Below are 19364 nucleotides of genomic sequence, written 5' to 3' on the forward strand. Positions count from 1 at the left end.
TCAAACCACCACAGCACGACAGACAGATGAGTGGCAGATGTGTGGTTGCTGTTAAATAGGAATCTCCTTGTGCTAGGGCCCTTAAGTCCAGCTCAAAGGCGGGATTTCCATCCTCGGATGGTGACTGGGTTGTAGTGAGAAGCTTTGGGCTGCGCTTGTGGGTCTCTAAGTTGGTCGACATCGCCTCAAAGCCAAGATCCAACGGTTAGACTAGGACGGCACTCTCGCGTCAGGGTTAAGTAGGACAGCCTGGCCGGCCCCTGCAGTCTCTTCCCGCTAGGCAGCGTCTCCCCATCGACCTGGTCTCCAGACACCTCTCATCTCGCCGCTTCATACATATATAAATGAAACCCAGACCATGCAAGGTTGGCTGTTCAAGCTCAACAGCTGTTCCTCAGAAACCCTACACAGATTTGCTGTGAGTTGGAATCGACACTTCGGTACTTAACAACGTTTGGTGCTGTAGCATAAGCACTAGACCGCAAGGTCAGTTTGAACCACAAGGCTGGTGGCTCAAACTCGCTAGCTGTTCCTTGGAAACTCTATACTACTAGGTCACTATGAGTTGGAACTGACTCGGCGGCACTTTAACAGGTGTTTAACACAATCAGATAAATATCCTTCAATTCATGTACTGAGCTGTATATTAGGACCCAAGTTGCCACTGGGAAGAGTGATGCTCAGATGATCACCTGGAGGAAGGCCCCCACAATAGGCATATTTCTCTATTTGGGGTTATTTCCTTAGGGCCAATTCTCAAAAGCAAGGTTACTTGGTGAAAGACTTGTGTGCGTATTAACAGAACAACAGTACCTTAAAAATTAGTATCACAAGTATGTGAATCCCACCTGAAAAAGAGTACTTTTAGGACACGAGCTATATCACATTCATTTCACTTTTTTCTTTTCAGGATGTCAGGGTATCTGTTTTCAATGAACCACCACTGAATTTATTTATTTAAGAATACTGTGTTATTCTATCGAACTCCTGGTGTGGTGTTGTAGGATCTGCACTGAACTGAAAACTACAATATCAGCAATTCAAACTAACCAGCTGCTCTTCAGAAACCCTTTACAGGGCCACAATGAGTCAGAATCAATTCGATGGCACTTAACAACAACAATTATTATATCACAAAGTTAGTAAGAGCTGAAGGGATGTGAACTGCCCAGATTAACAATATGATGAGGGCATGGTGGCAGTGGAATTGTTAACAAATAGGAGAGGGGTTTGGGGAAGTGAATTTTATCTGTCTGGAGTCCTGGTGTTCAATTTACACTGTGCTATAGGATAAGCACTGGACTGCTAACACCAAGGTTGGTGGTTCAAACCACCAACCACTCAGAAACCCTATATAGGGTCGCTATGAGTCAGAAGTGACACGACAGCACTTCATAACAATAACAACATCAATTTATAATAGAAATTAAGTTAATGTTACACTTTTCTAGAATATACTTTCCCTCACAGGTGAAAGGTTAAATAAGGAATCAACCATTAAGCCAACTCAGTTTTGGGTTCAAAAGGTATACACACAATATGACCTAAGAGATCAAAAGATGTGGCTCTTAGGAGAAAGCTGGTTGTATATGAAGGGGGGCATGAATAAAATTGCAAACTATTTCCCAATGCTCTGTTTCTATTAAATGACTCTGGAGGAAGGAACTCAATCCATTAAATCAACGCAGATTTCTCCAACAATAGGAATGAACACCACAAGGAACAAGATGACCATGGTTTGGCTCTCGCCTCAGGTCCCCCATGACAGCAACAGACTTAGCATTGTCAAGGTCATTCATCAACCTTTGCTCCTTGGAGGTACAGAAGTACAACCCTTTTGGGGAAGATCTAAATTAATTTTAGAAATATTTATTTTTATGTTTTGATTTGTTGACCCTCTTATAATTATTAATATTTTTTTAAGGGGGTGGGTTCTAGGTGGTGCAGTGGTTAACCACTGGGCTGCTAACCAAAATGTCGGTGGATCAAACCCACTAGCTGCTCCACAAGAGACGAGGTAATCTGCTTCTACACAGAACAACAGCTTTGGAAACCATATGAAGCAGTTCTACTCTGTTCTAGAGGGTCACTATGAGTCAGAACTGACTCCACGGCAGTGGGCAGGTCAGATGAGAAAGCAGGGAGAGAATGAATTTTGGCTTTTCTTTTTTGTAAAGGTTTTTTAGCAGAACATTTGTTTACAAAAGTAGACAGTTTGATTAAATACATCCCTCTATTATTTCTTTTCTGTACCAGGCTATTGTTTCTGCTTGTATGTAGCAGGTTTGGCTGTGGGGAGCTCTTTGGAGGCTTACCAATGTTGACTGAGTCTTCCCAATCTTCCAGCACTTCTGTGACAATAAGCACATAGACATATGTTCTATGCTTCCTCTCCTGGTTCTAAAGGACAAAGAGAGAAGAACAGAAAAAGTTTATCCTTGAGAGCTAAAATTTATTCTTACGCATATGGTTCAGAAAGTACAGCTACAAAGATTCCTTTTTTCATTGTCATATATCGTATGTGGAATTATGTTGGATGGCCTATTTAAATCTGCCACACCTGAATCTGAGGCTGTACTCTTTGGCTGGGTTTCTAAAGCCATGACTTTATACTTTTTTTTTTTAAGTCCTCTTACCTTACCTTAAGAGCAACTTAACAAGAAAGTGCTTGACCGCTCAAGAAAAATGTACCATGTCAATTCAAGTAGCAAGAACAACAGAAAAAAGAGACTGTGGACTGTGGATAGCAGCGGCACATGGAGCTCTCTCAGATTCGGGTGGCCCTATTAACCCAAACAAGCTTGGTCTATCTCACATTCCTGCCCCTTGTCTTCAAACCCAGGTCAGTTTACTCTCTTCCCTGCTTTCTCACTTTCTTCTACTTTCCTCTGAATTTGGACCAGAGGTTATTTCCTTATTGCTCCTTCCCTGGTTATAACTATTCACATTCAATTTTTCTGTATTCTCTACACTCATCTACCCTAGTTGGGTTCTTGGAAAGACAGGGTGAGAAGCTACGAGGGGAAATGATACTTACAAGCAATTCTAATTCTTTGGAGGAGAAGATGGGATTCAAAAAAAGGGAACGCATACTATTCTTTGTTAAAAAACTTGCTGAAACAGAAATGGCATCTTTCCTAAATTAAAATATATGTGGTTACTAATACAACACTTGTACCAACAATTTTAACACATACCTCGAAAATTCCAACTAATCTTCCCAACGTTCCTTTTACTCCAGCCTGTAAAGCAAGAGAGAAAATGAACACGTTGACACTGTTTATATTTCTAGTCTCTTCTGAATTTTCTTGAGTTTATAAAATAGAAGTAAAAGCAAGAAAATATAGCTAAGGAAGACTTCAGGTCTGTGAAGATTATGCCAATATTTACCTGTGTGTCTAAGAATGACCAACAGCAGGGTAAATCTGGCCAAGGAGTGTGAGATCATCAAGGCCAAGAAGTTGTATCAAAGATATTTTCAGATATGAATTGTTTCATTTATTTATCCAACATATATGTACGAGGGCACGTAAAAAAGTACTGCTACAAAATCATTGAGACCTTTATTAAACAAAAATGTAAAAATACTAATTTTTGATATGTCCTGTTTAGGTCTATACACTTCTGAAGGGTGGTGTTTCCATCTTGATAACCCTTACTCAGAATTCTATGCTCTTCAAATTACACTGTGTCTAAAACAGATGTTTTGGCATCCTGTTCCTTTCCATATGTTCTCTGAGTGTTGGGATAAAAAAGAAGGCTGTAGGGTGGATGGGATAAGGTTTCTCAGTGAAATTCTTGTAGGACAGTTCTTGCTCTACTTGAAGAAAGTTGGGAATGACTGTCATGATGGGAAAAAAAAATTCTCAGTGCAACTTTCCTGGCCTTTTCCTCACCAATGCACTTTCCAATTTTTCTAAAATGTCTTCAAAATAAGCTTCCATGATCATTCTGTGTTCTTCGAAACATGTACAATGAGTACCAAAAAACAGGTACGCCATTACCTCCTGGGATGATCTTCTCCCTTGAATTGAACTCACCCAGTAACCTGCTTGGAAGCCAGTTTTGATTGAACCTTTCTTTGAAGGCTCTTTAACAAGACAATACTAAGAGAACTTGTCTGTAACCATCTATTGATCGCAAAGACATGTTTATACACACTATGTTTGGAGTAACCCCATGCGTGTAGGAGCTGAAACTAGATCTAGTAGCAATATTGTTTATTTACCCTCGATTAAATGACCAACTCGTGCCAGGTATCAGTGTAGGTGCCAGAAGTACAGTAATGAATAAGCTGGAATTCACGATCTATGAGAGCAGAGCCCCTGACAGACTTGCTTTGGCTCTACACTAGGTCCAGAATAGAGTTCAGTACCCTCAAAAAGCTCAGCAAAGTGGAAATCCATATATACATTGTTGTCGTTGTTAAGTGCTGTTGAGTTGGTTCCTATCTACGTAGGGTTCTGAAGAGTGGCTAGTGAGTTTGAAACAATGACCTTGTGGTTCAAACCAACTTTGTTGTACAGTGTATTATCCTGTAGTGCCACTCTCTGGAAACCATACAAAGGGTTGCTATGAATTGGAACCAACTTGACAGCTCTTAACAACAGCAGCAATATATTTATGGATTTTTCTGCTTTGCTGAGCTCTTTGAGGGTACTGAACTCTATTCTGGACCTAGTGTAGAGCCAAAGCAAGTCTGACAGGGGTTCTGCTCTCATAGGTTTTTGAACTCCAGCCTACTCACTGCAGTACTTCTGGCACCTAAACTGTTATCTGGATATTTTTAAAGTGCCAGGTATTATGACAGAAATGCCCAGAGCAGTATGATTGATAGACACAGAGGGCAGCAACTTCATGCAACCGTCAGGCCTTTTCTTTGTGGTAAAAATATATGTAACAAACATTTGCTATTTCAACATTTTTTACATGTACAATTCAGTGATATGAATTACAGTCTTAATGCTGTATAACCATTACCACTATCCATTTCCAATTGTTTTTTCATTACTCTAGCAGAAACTCAGTATCACCTAAGCAACAACTCCCTTTTGCCTTCTCCCTCTCAACTCCTCATAATCACTAATAAACTTTGGTCTCTATGTTTTTGTTAAGTGCCTTCGGAGACCTGTATAGGGCTTCCCAAAGGCAGCTGGTGAGTTTGAACGGCTAACCTTGTATTCACAGTCTAGTGCTTAACCCATAGCACTACATTTGTCAAATTCTAGATAGTTCCTGTAAGTGAAACCATACAATATGTGTCCTTAAAAAAAAACCCAAAAAACCCCTCCCACCCCTGGTAATCATTAAAGAATGTTTCTTTTAGTATGAAAACCTTTTTTTTTTTTTTTGACTTTTTATAATAATGGTGTCATAGAATACTTGTTATTTTGTGATTCACTTTATTATTTCATTTAGCATAATATTTCCAAGGTTTATCCATGTCGTAGCACATATGACAACTTCACTTTACTTTACAGTTGAGAAATATTTCATTATATGAATAGACCACATTGTTTATCTACTCATCTGATGACAGAATTTCTGGTTGTTTCCCATCTTTTGGCTATTAAGAATAGGGCTGCAATGAACACTTGCATATAAGTATCTGTTTGGGTCCTGCTTTCAAGTATCTTGGTATACTTAGGACTGGATTTGCAGGGTATATGGTAATTCTTAGATCCGTTTTGGAAGAAGTGCAGCCAAAGTGCTCTTTGGAGGCCAAGATGGCCAAACTTTATCTCTTGTACTTTGGACATATTGTCAGGAGAGATCATTTGCTGGAGAAGGATACCATGTTTGGTAAGGTGGAGGGTCAGAGAAAAAGAGGAAGACCCCAACGAAATGGACTCAAGCGTGGCAACAGTAGTGAGGTTGGCCCAGGATTGGGCAGTGTTTTGTTTTGCTGTGCATAAGGTCGTTATGAGTCGGTACTGACTCAATGGCACCTAACGACAACAACAACATGGTAATTCTGTATCATCTGCACAATGCAGGTTGTTCATTGAGTCGTCCTCTTATCCTGATGCTACATTCTTCTTCACATAACTCAGCTTCTAAGATTATTTGCTCAGTCTACAAGATTGAACAAGTGTGATAAAAGGATACAATCTTGACAAATACACCTATCCTGATTTTAAACCATGCAGTATCTCTTTGTTCTGTTCCAATGAGTGCCTCTTGGTACAGGTTCTGCATGAACACACCAAACTGTTTGGAATTCCCATCCTTTACAATGTTATCCATAATTTGTTATGATTCATATAGTCAAATGCCTTTACCTAGTCAATTAAACATTTTTCTAGTATTCTCTGCTTTCAGCCAAGATCCATCTGACCTCAGCAACAATATCCCTCATTTCATGTCTTCTTTTGAATCCAGCTTGAATTTCTGGCAGTTCCCTGTTGATGTACTGCTGAAATCGTTCTTTCAAATTTCTTGGCAGAGTGGTCACTTCTAGTGTTGCATCCATTTGTTGAAAGATCTCAACTGGTATTCCACCAATTCCTGGAGCCTTGTGGTTTTTGTTAATGCCATCAGTGTAGCATGGACTCCTTCCTACAATGTTGTCTATTCTTTTTTTTTTTTTTTTAATGTTTTATTGTGAATTATATGATAGTTTACATGAGAGAACTTTAGTTTTACATTCATTCCATCATATATCATTTCATTGCCATGGCTCCAATCCCCTCCATGCATCATCAACCGACCAAAGGGTATACCTAGAAACCCGCCCCCTACACTTTCCCCCCACCCCCCAAAGTCTTCAGCCCACAGTCCCTCTCCCTCTCTGGATCCAAAATCCCCAGCCGCTTCATCACTCCACATCATTGTCTCTGTCTCTATCTCAGGCATCTCTGGGTAGGGTCCCGCTCTCGGCTCTTCTCCATTGATGGTCCTAGAGACCTCCGCTCCTAGACTGGAGAATTAATCACACCCTTCCTTGCTACAAAATGTCTACCTTTGTATTTCCAACCCTCATAATCAGTCCTGATAACCATTATTCACTACAGTATCACAAGTTACCCATCTGTATTTCATTTCATCAGCTCCGCCTAGACAGATTGGATAGTACTCACTGGAGATTCTGCCTTCCTCCATGCCCCCTAGCTCTAGGTTCCCTCTTGAAAGCTTGTAAGCCAGTCACTTCTTGCCTTTGTAGTTCCCCACCCCCACCCCCACCTGGGTATCCAATGTCCAAGTTGTCCATCTCTGTCTACTCGGTGTGTGGAGGGGGTAGGAATGTTTCTTGCTGTAAGGATTTGTTCCTTCTTTTGAGTCACTGCATCTGTAGGTGTAGGTCAAGTTCATCAGATTGTATCAGATCACTCTTTTTTTTCCTCTTCTTTCTTCTCCTGGTTGAGCTCTGATCATCTAGTCATCCGGTCCAGGTCACGTGGGTACCATCTGCAAGTGTGGGCATTCTTGTGCACATGCCCTCTCTTCCCATCAGCCGGTAGCTCCACTCTCCACTCGAGTCCTCCGTGGCCATGCCACTGACTCTGGGTCCAAGAGTCCCCAGGTCTCCTTACACTGCTTGCCAACCAGGTCCCCAACTGGGTCCACAGAAGCCCACCGAACATTGTAGGGCTTAGCTTGCCACTTTATTGCTGCTTTTACCCTACTTCCCCCTATCGGGTCACCAATCAGAGCGTGTATTTCCGTTGAGTCTTAGTCTTGGAAGGGGGTTTGCATTGAGGGGACCCAAATATTGTCTATTCTTGATCATATGCTACCTCCTGAAATGGTTGAATGTCAACCAGTTCTTTTGGTACAGTGACTCTGTGTATTCCTTCTATCTTCTTTTGATGCTTCCTGCAATATTTGGTCCATAGAATCCAGTATTTCAAGTAGAGGCTTCAAATTTTTCTGCAGTTCTTTCAGTATGAGAAATGCTAAGCATGTTCTTCTTCACTTTTGGTTTTCTAACTCCATGTCTTTGCATAGTTCATTACAGTACTGTCTTCTCAAGCTACCCTTTGAAACCTTCTGTTCAGCTTTTAAACTTCATCATTTCTTCCATTCCCTTTAGTTATTCTATGTTCAAGAGCAAGTTTCAGGGTCTTTTATTACATCCATTTTATTTTTACTATCATTCCTGTGTTTTTAACAACCTTTTGTTTTCTTCATGTATGATGTCCATGATATCATCCCATAATTAGTCTGGTCTTTGGTTATTAGCACTGGCCTTTCTTGCGTATGGATGGATGTTATTTTACTATTGACAGCATTGTATTTCAGGATAGATCCTGAAATGTTGTTTTTGATAATGAATGCAACACTGTTCTTCTATTTGTTATTCCCAGAATAGTAGGCCATATATGACTGCCCAGTTCAAAATGACCAATACCTGTCCACTTGAGCTTTAAAGTCTAGTATATCTACAAGTGTTCCATTTCATTTTTGATAATTTTCAACTTTCCTAAATTCATACTTTGTACACAATTGGAGATTCATTAACAGCTTGTGATATGCAGATGACACAACCTTGCTTTTTACTGATGAACATCAGATTATAGACTGCAGAATGGATTATAACTCAACATAGAGAAAGTATAACTCCTAACAACTGGACCGGTAAGCAACCTCAAGATAATTGGAGAAAAGATGGAAGTTGTCAAGGATTTCATTTTACTAGATCGACAATCAACACCCATGGAAGTAGCAGTCAAGAAATCAAATGCTATATTGCATTAGGAAAATCTGCTGCAAAAAGACTTCAGTATTTAATAGCAAAGATGTCATTCTGATGACTAAGGTGGACTTGATGCAAGCCATGGTATTTTAAATCACCTCACATGCATGTAAAAGCTGAATAATGCATAAGGAAGACCAAAGAAGACTTAATGCCTTTGAATTATGGTGTTGGTAGAGAATAGTGAATATGCCACAGGCTATTAAAAGAATGAACAAATCTTTGTATCATAAGTGAATTTAACTTGAGCATTTTATTTTGGGTTCTTTGTTGGGCCAGTGTATAAAATTCATGCTCTGATTGGTGGAAGGCTCACCTATAAGGCTGCTTTCCAAAATCTCAAATATGATAAGGCAGACTGAGCCACAGGCTCAGAGGATGGCCCAGCACATCGTGTACTGCATCTGTGCCCTCCCATGCCTACATTCACATCTTTCTGAAAGCTTCTGGTGTCCTTTCAGGCCCACCCCTATCTCAAAAGGGACACTTAAACTCCTCTGACTCCAATGGGTCCAACTGCCAGCCACCACCAATGGTCCCCAGGCCATGCAGACTGTACTTTCCCCTTTCCATTCTACAATGTTGCTCTTTCATATCCATAGAGGTAATTCACCTTGTATTTGAGCCTCTTTTTTGGAGTTCTGGTATGCACTGTGGGTTAATGTACTAGACTGCAAAGTTGGTTTGAACAGCAAGCTCAGCGGTTCCAGCTCGCCTGTGGTTTCTCGGGAACCCTATACTAGGTCACTATGGGTTGGAATCGACTCCATGGCACTTAATATCTTTTCTGGCTTTTGCTTTTTGTATTTTATCTGTCTTTCCTGGGTATTTGGACAGAAGATATGGGGGAAGATGAACCCACTGTGCCATCCTAGCACAGTAATAGAAACCTTGTTTTCTATTACTGTGATATTATTTTTGTGATAAATTACAAAACCAAAGCAAAAAAAACCTTTTTAAACATAATTGATATTGTTTTTATAGAATGAACAAATAATTTCATAAGTACTCTAAAAGTCCTTAAGAGATACTGAACAATAAAAACAATGGAAGCAGATTAAAAAGCCTAAAACTATTAGATGAATTATATTTTGATATGAATCCTTTGCCAATATCTGGCCAAAAATTAGTTTCCTTTCCCTCTCACTTTCACACCTGCTTTCTCCACTATTTTATATCCATTTTTCCCCCCATGTGGCTTCCAGTCTACTTACATAGAAATGTCTAACCTTTTCTTATTTAAATTGCTTTTCTACATTAAAAAAAAAATAATTGCCCTCCACAGTCAACTACAGCGCTAATGCGCCAAACTGCAAAGTCATTTGAACTGCAAGGTCGGTGGTTTAAGCTCACCAGCTGCTCCTTGAAGACTCTATACAGGGTCACTATGAGTCAGAATCGACTCAACAGCATTTAACAACAACAGCCAACTAAGACTAGCTAGACTGAACTTTATGAATTAACCAGTGAAAATGCCTGAACAAGAGGGACAAGCTGGCAGGCAACCCTGTACTTGGATCCCGGCAGCCTGAACATGCTCAGATCATCTCCACATATGCATCACTTTTGCTCCCACGACAGGCCTCCACTGATGGCTTGGGAACAGAGCTGTGGAAGTAGGCTACAGGTGTGGGGGGTGTGTGACAAAATATTGACAGAGATTCACCTTTCTTTTTGGTGAAGGGGAAGTAGCACTCTTCTCTCTAGCAGTTACTATTCTACTTTGCTTTTTCTCCTTAAAGAAATGAACAGTTTAAAAAAAGGAAACAAACTCCAAATTTTAAGGGCACAAATCAACTTATTATTATGACAACTCAATATGATTTATTAGATCTTTTGTTTAATAACAGCCATTTTCTAGATTTACTCTGTGTAAGAGGTAGTTGGGGAAAATATTAAAGCACCTTTCTTTATGAAATAGATTTGTTCTTAAAAAGTCTAGTGTAAATCAAATAATGCTGCCATTACTTTTCAACTTGTAGAATTCACAGTTTTATTTCATATTACTACATGGAGGATCTACTTGACAGAATTTTATTTAAAGGAATCCTACCAGTGTTGTTGTTAAGTACTGTTGAGTCAGTTATGACTCATAGCAACCATGTATAGGGTTTCCAAGGCTCTGTATCTTTGTGGGAGCAGAAAGCCTCATCTTTCTTCCACTTCTACCACTTAGTCCATGGTAAAAAAGCAAAGAAATATTCCTACATTTAACAGTTAAAAACCTATGAGTTAGCGGTTTTATTAAACTCTTTTAGTAAGAAAATTATTTCAGTTTGTTTAAGAAAGCAATTCCTATAGGCAAAGGAATTGCTAAGACAGCATTACTTTGGATGATTCTACTTTCTCACATATTCTCTCCAACCCTGAGTCTAGCTTTTAGCTCCGAGCTCTTTCCCAAGTGCTGCCCCAAGCAATCTGAGAGTCGTTATTTTTATCTCTCACATGATTGCTACATGCAGGTCCCTGTAGGTGTCAGGGTCACTTCTGACAGATATCTGGCTCCAATATTTGGGGTTAAGATTTGATTCAGGGTATATTTAAGCTTAGACCAGCTGAGATGAACCTGCTTTTCCCATAATCATATGAAAGCATTTATAATTTCAAATTGGTGTGTCCCAAATCCAGGAGTCTATTCTAAAGCCCATCATGGTTAGTAGTGAGAATATCAAATAAAATTTCCATTGCCTTTCACTATTCAACCAAATGGAAGTGCTTCTTTGAAGCTCAGAGTATTACAATATTAGTTGTAGGGCTTTAGATTTAGTCAATATAAATAATTTGATCACTCGCCTACCTTATTAAAAAAAGAAGTATGTATATATATGTAAGTTTAGTTTTCTTTAAACAACAACAAAGTTCATTGTGATTTGGGTGAAAGTTTACAGAGTACATTAGTTTCCTATTCAACAGTTTAAACATACTTTGTTTTGTGACAGTACACTTCCATTTATCCTTCTCGATCCTGCCCTCTTCCAGTCTTCTGGACTTTATCTTTCGGCAAAGACCCCCTTTTGGTCTCATAAGGCTGGTGTTCTGAGGAGTATGCTCATCATAGGTATTCTAGTTCACTTTATAGGCCTGTCTATTGTTTAGCTGAGAGTTGATCCCTGTGGGTGGGTTCACTTCCTTTGTATTGTTTTTGGAGTCCTGGTGTGGCGCTGTGGGATAAAGCACTGGACTGCAAGGTCCATTTGAACCACATGGTCAGCAGTTCAAACTCACCACCTGCGTGTTGGAAACTCTATACAGGGTCACTGTGAGTTGGAATTGGTCGATTCAGACTCACAGCGATCCCGTATAGGGTTTGCTATGAGGAGCAGTTGGCGAGTTTAAAATGGCAACATTGCAGTTCAATCTGACCTAGAGGTCAAGTGCTTATCCTGTGGCACCACACCAGGACCTGCATATATTTACAGTACATATAAACACATTATGTAGATATATTCTATGCCAAACTTATATGTTGTCTACTTTCTAAAAACAGGCAAATTATCCTGGTGTGGCACTGTGGGCTAATGTGTCAGTCTGAAAAATTGTTTGAACTGCAAGGTTGGTGGTTCAAGTTCACCAGCTGCTCCTTGGAAATGCTATACAGGCTTGCTATGGGTCAGAATCGACTTGACGGCACTTAATAACAACAATCCATCTTTTCTAGTAATAATAATAGCTGGTACTTGAGTTCTTACTAAATATTTACCTATGAAGTAGGTATTATCATGGTTTCCATGTTTCAGATAAGGAAAGAAATGCCTAGGGATGATAAATAATATGCTACCACAAATGTCTTTTCTTCTCTGGGGATGTTTTACTGTGACTGGAGTATTTATCTGGAAAGGACTAGACTAATTAGGGAGGCCTCAGTAGCCCATTTCTCCCCCTAGTAGCTTCCTCTTGTGTGTACGCAGTTCTCAGGCAGAGGAACTATCATGGATGGGGTCTTTGAGTCCGCCCTAAAATAATCTCTCACAACAAAGAACCTGTGGTTAGATCATTTTGTTTTATAATTTGTTGTTTAAGTTAGACAAGCACAAAGTGGACTGCCACCTTCTAAAACCAAATGTTCACTCTGAGATATGCATTTTGGTAGACAACATTTGTTGCTTAACCCATGGTCACTCCCACTCCCTCCATGGCTTTCTGGCCTGGTACTTCCACTCCCTTCTGCTGTGACAGGTTCAGGGGTGTGGCATATGACCCAGTTCTGGACAATGGATCATGAGAGGATGTCTCTCAGACACTTCTGGGAAAGATTTTCCACCAGAATAAAAAAAGCTGCACAAGAAGAAACACTATTTTTCCCTTGCTTGTCAAGTGGGGGCCTGAAACTTGGAGCTGCTACAGATATCTTGTGACCATGAGAAAAAGGCCAGGAAAATCACTGAGAAGCTGACCCAGAGCCCTGATGCTGCTGAGCTACACTGAAGCAATTTTGCAACTGCTAGCCTCTACATTTCTTATGTGAGAAATATAAATGATGTGGGTGAAGCCACCTTTAATCAGCTATTCAGTTACTTGTAGCTGAAAGCTACTTCTCTCTCCTTGATTCAAAATGTAGCTCTCTGAGGAAGACTGAAAGTGTCCCACAGCAAAAACTCTGGATACCCAATGGAACTGTAAGATAAAAGCTTCCTCTATTAAAGAAATGAACTCATCTCCAAAAGGAGCTTAGAGGGGCAACTGTAATTCAAGTGCCTGTATAAGGAAACCTCGGAACAGAAAATGTATGACCTCTGATGCACATAACTTTCTGGAATCTTACAGGCAAGCTTCATAATTACAGATGAAAGAAATCACAGTGAAGACAGATGAAAACATACCAGTGTTGCAGTGTAACTGCAGAATAGGACTGCTTTTTAAATAAAATATTGCAAACCACAGTGAAGACAAAAATCACATCACCATTATTCAGTTTTGTCAAATATCAACATGTCATTTTGTGTACTTTCTTAAAAAGATAAGAGAAATAAAACATTACTGGTACAACTAAAGCCCTTTTTGTATTTCGCACCCTCTGTCAGAGATTACTACTTATCTGAATTTGGTATTTATTATTCTCTTACATGTTTTTATATATTTATCTCTTAATTAGTATATCTAAGAATAACCAAAAGTTATATTTATTATGATGGAATTTGGAAATGCATCAGTTTGAGTCACTGAGGGCCTTTCAAGAGGAATTAGAATCAATGTCAATGAATATTGTCAATGAATACTTCCTGAGCAGTAGAGCACAGCACAGTAAAAGTACAGTGCAGTGCAGTGCAGTGCAGTGCAGTGCCAGGCATTGAGCATTTCTAAGTTCCCTGACTGAATTAAAAAGAAGCTGTGAGGTGGCACGTCAGTCAGGTAAGTTAGACCTGCTAAGGGCCAGTGGCTGCTAAATAGGTTACTGATTTGTAGAACCTACAGAGGCAAGGGTTGCATTTGAGTGTTGCTGACTTGTATTGGAGTCAATAGAAAGTAAGGTGTGAATATACTTCTTAATGACTAAAAGTCCTTTTCTGGAATGTGGCATTGGATGGGAAAGCAAATATAACTGTTTGGAAGAGTCTTTTGGCCTCAGTTCATTTAGCAGCAGCAGATTGGCTTCCCTCCCTGTAATTCAGCCTGTATTTGGGGTTCCAACACAAACCAGCTCAAATACATTACTGTACTCTTTAACAGGGCAGATTCTAATCTCTACTCTGAGCCAATGTACTAACCATTTATCAGTGTTGTTGTTGTTATGTACCGTGGAGTCCGTTCCAACTCATAGTGACCCTGCACAGGGTTTCTGAGGCTGCAAATCTTCTTTACAGGAGCAGAAAGCTTTCTCCCACAGAACAGCTGGTAGTTTCAAACTGCCAACCTTGAGGTTAGCAACCCGATTCGTAACCAAGGGTGGCATTCAATTACGTGTGATAATCAGATAGTTAAATCAAATAAAAGGAGATCATCATCCTTGCTTTTTAATCCAGTTTTTTTTTTTTTTAATGGTTGAAAAATAACTTAGAAGTAGTTAATTGTAGTAAAAGTGAGCTAACTGCAGGGTACCTTCAGGGGGTCGTGGTAGCACAATGGTTAAGTGCTCGACTGCCAACTGAAAGGGTGACAATTTGAACTGACCAGCGGCTTTGGAGGAGAAAGACGTGGTAAACTGCTGCCATGAAGAGTACAGCCTAACATATGTTATGGGGCAGTTCTACAGTCATGTGAGGTCATTATGTGTCAAAACAATGGCAACAAATTAAATTCTAATGTCAAAAAAGTCTATTTAAAAAAAATGTATGTAAACTATCACATAATTCACAATAAAACATTTAAGATAAAAAATATGTAAGTCACGTTTCTTTCAGTTCTAACTACATATTTAAAGAAAGGTCTTCAACCAAAAATTGCCCACATACTTTACAAAACCTGAGGGTTCAGTACATCCTCACCTGTGTGACTCAAGGCAAATGAGTAATGTTTTCTAGTAGTAGTAATAGTTGGTCCTTGAGTTCTTACTAAATATCTGTCTATGAAGCAGGTACTGTCACGGCTTCTATGTCCCAGATGAGGAAAGCAATGCTTCTTGTTGCTGATGATGTTAAGTGCTGTTGAGTTGGTTCTGACTCATAAAGACCCCGCATAGGGTTTCCGAGGAGTGACTGGTGACCTTGAACTGCTGATCTTGTGGTTCAAACTGACTTAGCAGTCAAGTGCTAATCCTTCAGTGTTATAGCAAGTATTATCATGGCTTATATGTTCCAGATGAGGAAAGCAATGTTTAGAGATGATCATCTGCCAATACCATATAGTTAAGGAGCAGCACCAGGACTTGAACCTAGGTGTATTTGATTCCAAAGCCTGTATCAGCCATTATTACCAGTTTCCTTATCTGTATGGCTGGGAGAGTAAATTAGTACACCTTCTGGAGGGCAACTTATTTAAATAGAACTTTAGTTTTTGAATTTGCAATTACTAAAGGGAACATTATGTAATTATTTTGTCATCTAGATACAATACTTAAGAAACGCTGGTCATTATATTAATCTTATGTAATTCTGGTGTTTTTAACTGATAACTTACTGTTGTCAAGTCACTTCTGACTCAAGAGTCGATTCTAACTCATAGCAATCCAATAAGCCTTGTTCACAAGGTGTTCGAAGCTATAAACTGTCGACCTTTAGGTTAGCAGCCAAGGCTTAACTATGCCACCCTGGCTCAGCTCAATTGTTCTTAACAATAATCTAACTTTAATTTTAAAGGTATCACCACTTGTCTGTGAGTTTGTCAGGTAGAACTGGTAATTTCATTTTGAAACAACAAAAGAAACTTTCAGTTTTGCCAAATATCATGATAAAGGTTTCTGAAACATTTAATGTAGTACATATTCAATTCATTCAACAGAGATGAACAGTCTATTTGGAAGCAGCAAAAACTACAACTACATCTCACTCTAGATCTGCTGCTGAATGGCATCATTCTTCTACATGACTATATCCTTTGAGTTCTGTAACCACTGTCATCCTCGTTTTCTGAGTTGCTCATCCCCCATAACATAAACTCCGGGTCCTTGACGGTTCCTATCTAATCTTTGAAGTTGCTTCTGGTCTCATGAAACCATGTCTCTAAGCCCCTAAACCAAGGAACCAAATCCCATTAGGCTTTTGGTTGTATATTAGCAGCCTTAGCAGCTACTTTATTATATGTTTATATAAATTATATAAGTTATAGATATAGAGAAAGTGCGTGCTCTGGTAGCGTAATGGTTATGAATCATACTGCTAACCTCAACTATCAGCCATTCTGCAGGAGAAAGATGAAGCTTTCTGCTCTCATAAAGATTTAGAGCCTTGGAAACCTTGTGCAGGGTCACTATGAGTTGGAATCGACTCCACGGTACTTAACAACAACAACAATATATATGGATATATACAGGGTCGCTATGGATCGGAACTGACTCAATGGGACTTAACAACATATATACTCCTGGTGTGACACTGTGGGGCTAGTTCATTGATTGGACTACAAGGTCAGTTTGAACGGCACGGCCGGTGGTTCAAGCTCACTAGCTGCTCTTCCTATACAGGGTCGCTAAGAGAATCGACTGGAAGGCACATAACAACACCAACACCACATATACACACACACACACACACACATATACTCAAAAGAAAAAATAGTATAAAGGTTTAATAGTATAAAGATTTGATTGTGCTTGACCACAAGTGTAGATTTAAACCAAATAACCTCTTGATGTCCTTTAATCAACATTGTAATTCTATGACCTTATAAAAATAAACCCCACTTAACTTCACAGTCCTTACTATATAGATAGACACGCTCCCTCAGACTTCTTCTCATACTGAGGTTTCTCTTCCATTTTGTACCAAGAACTCTGTTGGGTAGAGAGTAATAAGCAGTTGATCTTCTCACTTTATAAATCTTAGAACACTTGCCACGTAGGAGCTCTGGTCATTTTGAACTGCCCCACTCTCTGTTTTAAAAACCCACTGTGAAAGCTTAGTTCTTTTGAATGTCTGTATGGATTATTCTGAAAACTCTCTTTTAGGGCTTAATAAGGAGTCTACCAAATTCCTCCACTGACAGAATTAGTTGTTCAATGGTGTATCCCTGATTACTGCTCCTAGGAAATCAATCCTACACAGGATTGCTATGAATTGGAACCAACTCGACTGCACTTAACAAGGATTGCTATGAATCGGAACCAACTCGACTGCACTTAACAACAATTATATAAACCAGGAGGAGTCCTGGTAGCTTAGTGGTTTTCACGTTGGGCTCCTAACTTCATGTTCAGCAGTTCAAATCCACCAGTATCTCTGAGGGAGAAAGAGGCTTTTTACTTCCATAAGATTTAAGGCAGAACTGACTCAATGGCACACCCTCCACCACTATATAAATCACTTAAGAAAAATCAGTGGGATGGAGTTTCATTCCTCCCAACTCAATGTTTTAGAATGTGTATTTCCCACCACAGTAATGATTCAACTCCTTTAAGTAAAGGAACAAAAACAATTCTTAAAATATACAGATTATAAATCATTAGCCCCACCAGGGAGTCTCTGAGCCCAGCTTATGAAATATTGATTGAAGGAAAATTTTAGCTTATAAAAATTATTTTTCAATAATAAAACATGAATGTAAAAGATATAATTTTTAAAAAGATACATTTAAAAATAAACACAAAACCATAAAATTAAAAAATTCTTATAGAGCCTGTGCTTCATTTGTAGACCTCAACAAAATGGATCTAGGAATAGCAAAGCTCCTTATTTTTATAAAACAGACAGGAGATACCTATCATTGTTAAGTGCCATCGAGTTGATTCTGACCCATAGCGACCCTGTACAGGGTTTCCAAGGCTGTAAATCTTGACGAGAGTAGAAACCCTCATCTTTCTCCCACAAAGCAGCTGGTAGTTTCGAACTGCTGACCTTAAGGTTCACAGCCCGATTCATAACCACTACGCTACCAGAGCTCCTTTAAATTATATTTAATCTAGTAATTTCCTCAGCACATTATATTTAACATATATGTAAACCGTAATTTAAAAAATACATTTCCATGTTCCTGCAGGCAAGGTTTTGTTGATATTGTTAAGAAAACATTTTGAAAAATCTGTTGTATAGAGTTCATGTTGTATCTGATCCTTTTATAATCAACGAGTTAGACAGCTGGTCAATGTATTGAGAACCAGGAAGAAGAGATCTAATCTTTCATTCTCTTAGCTCAGATTTGAACATTCTTCCTCCCTCCCTTTCTCTCTTTCCCTTCTTCCCCATTTACAAAGCACCCACTATGTACCAGACATTTTTCTAGGTGTTAGGGATGCAGCAGTGAACAAGATAAAGACCTCTGCCCTTGTGAAATGCTAGGCTCAGAGGTAACTAAGAGACAAAGTCACAAAATTTGATGAAGGTCTCCAAGTCTGTGGCTAGAGAGAGGGAGAAGGGATAGCAGACAATGATGTTGTTGTTGTTGTTATTAAGTGCCATCGAGTCGATTGTGACCAATAGCAACACTGTATAGAGTTTCCAAGGAGCAGCTGGTGAGCTTGAACCACCAACCTTGCAGTTCAAACGACTTTGTAGTCTGATGCATTAGCCCACAGCGCCACACCAGGACTCCATAGACAGTGATGTTGTTGTTGTGTGCCATGGAGTCGGTTCCGACTCATAGTGACCCTGTACAGGGTTTTCGAGGCTATAAATCTTTACGGGAGCAGAAAGCCTCATATTTCCCCCTCAGAACAGCTGGTAGTTTCGAACTGCTGACCTTGCAGTTTGCAGCCTGATTCCTAACCACTATGCTACCAGAGCTCCTTGTAGACAATGATAGCAGAGAGAAAAGTTAGAAAACCCTGCCTTCTCTTTTTCATTTACATTTCTCATGAACCTCCCTGTTCACTTCCGTGTTTGATACTTGAGATTACCCTTGAGAAACCCCCAGTCAAGCCAGAAGACTGAAAGGCAAAAACTCACACAGAAGGATAATGCCATACAGGCAATATGAAATATTTGTATTTTATTCTTTTTACTGGCCTGTTTTTCCAAAATGTCCACATTGAGTAAAAAAAAAAAAAAAATGAAAAAATACAAATCACATTTTGTGTTTCCTGCTTTACATTCTACTAGAAACATGTATCATTTTTATAATCAGAACAATGGGCGTGCCCTAG

The 19364-nt window shown here is 39.4% G+C and overlaps 1 protein-coding gene across 1 annotated transcript in view; it reads right to left on the reverse strand.

The window, feature by feature from the left end:
- NUDT3 (nudix (nucleoside diphosphate linked moiety X)-type motif 3) overlaps positions 1-19364 on the reverse strand; it is a 123036-nt gene that overhangs the window by 6779 nt on the left and 96893 nt on the right. The window contains exons 3-4 of the mRNA XM_006860375.1: positions 3198-3242; positions 2316-2400 (exon numbers count right to left, since the gene is read on the reverse strand). Of these exons, the coding sequence (XP_006860437.1) occupies positions 2316-2400; positions 3198-3242 (130 nt within the window). The remainder of the gene's footprint in view (positions 1-2315; positions 2401-3197; positions 3243-19364) is intronic.

The sequence above is a fragment of the Chrysochloris asiatica genome, unplaced genomic scaffold, assembly GCF_000296735.1.
Source record: "Chrysochloris asiatica unplaced genomic scaffold, ChrAsi1.0 scaffold00038, whole genome shotgun sequence".
Taxonomy (NCBI): domain Eukaryota; kingdom Metazoa; phylum Chordata; class Mammalia; order Afrosoricida; family Chrysochloridae; genus Chrysochloris; species Chrysochloris asiatica.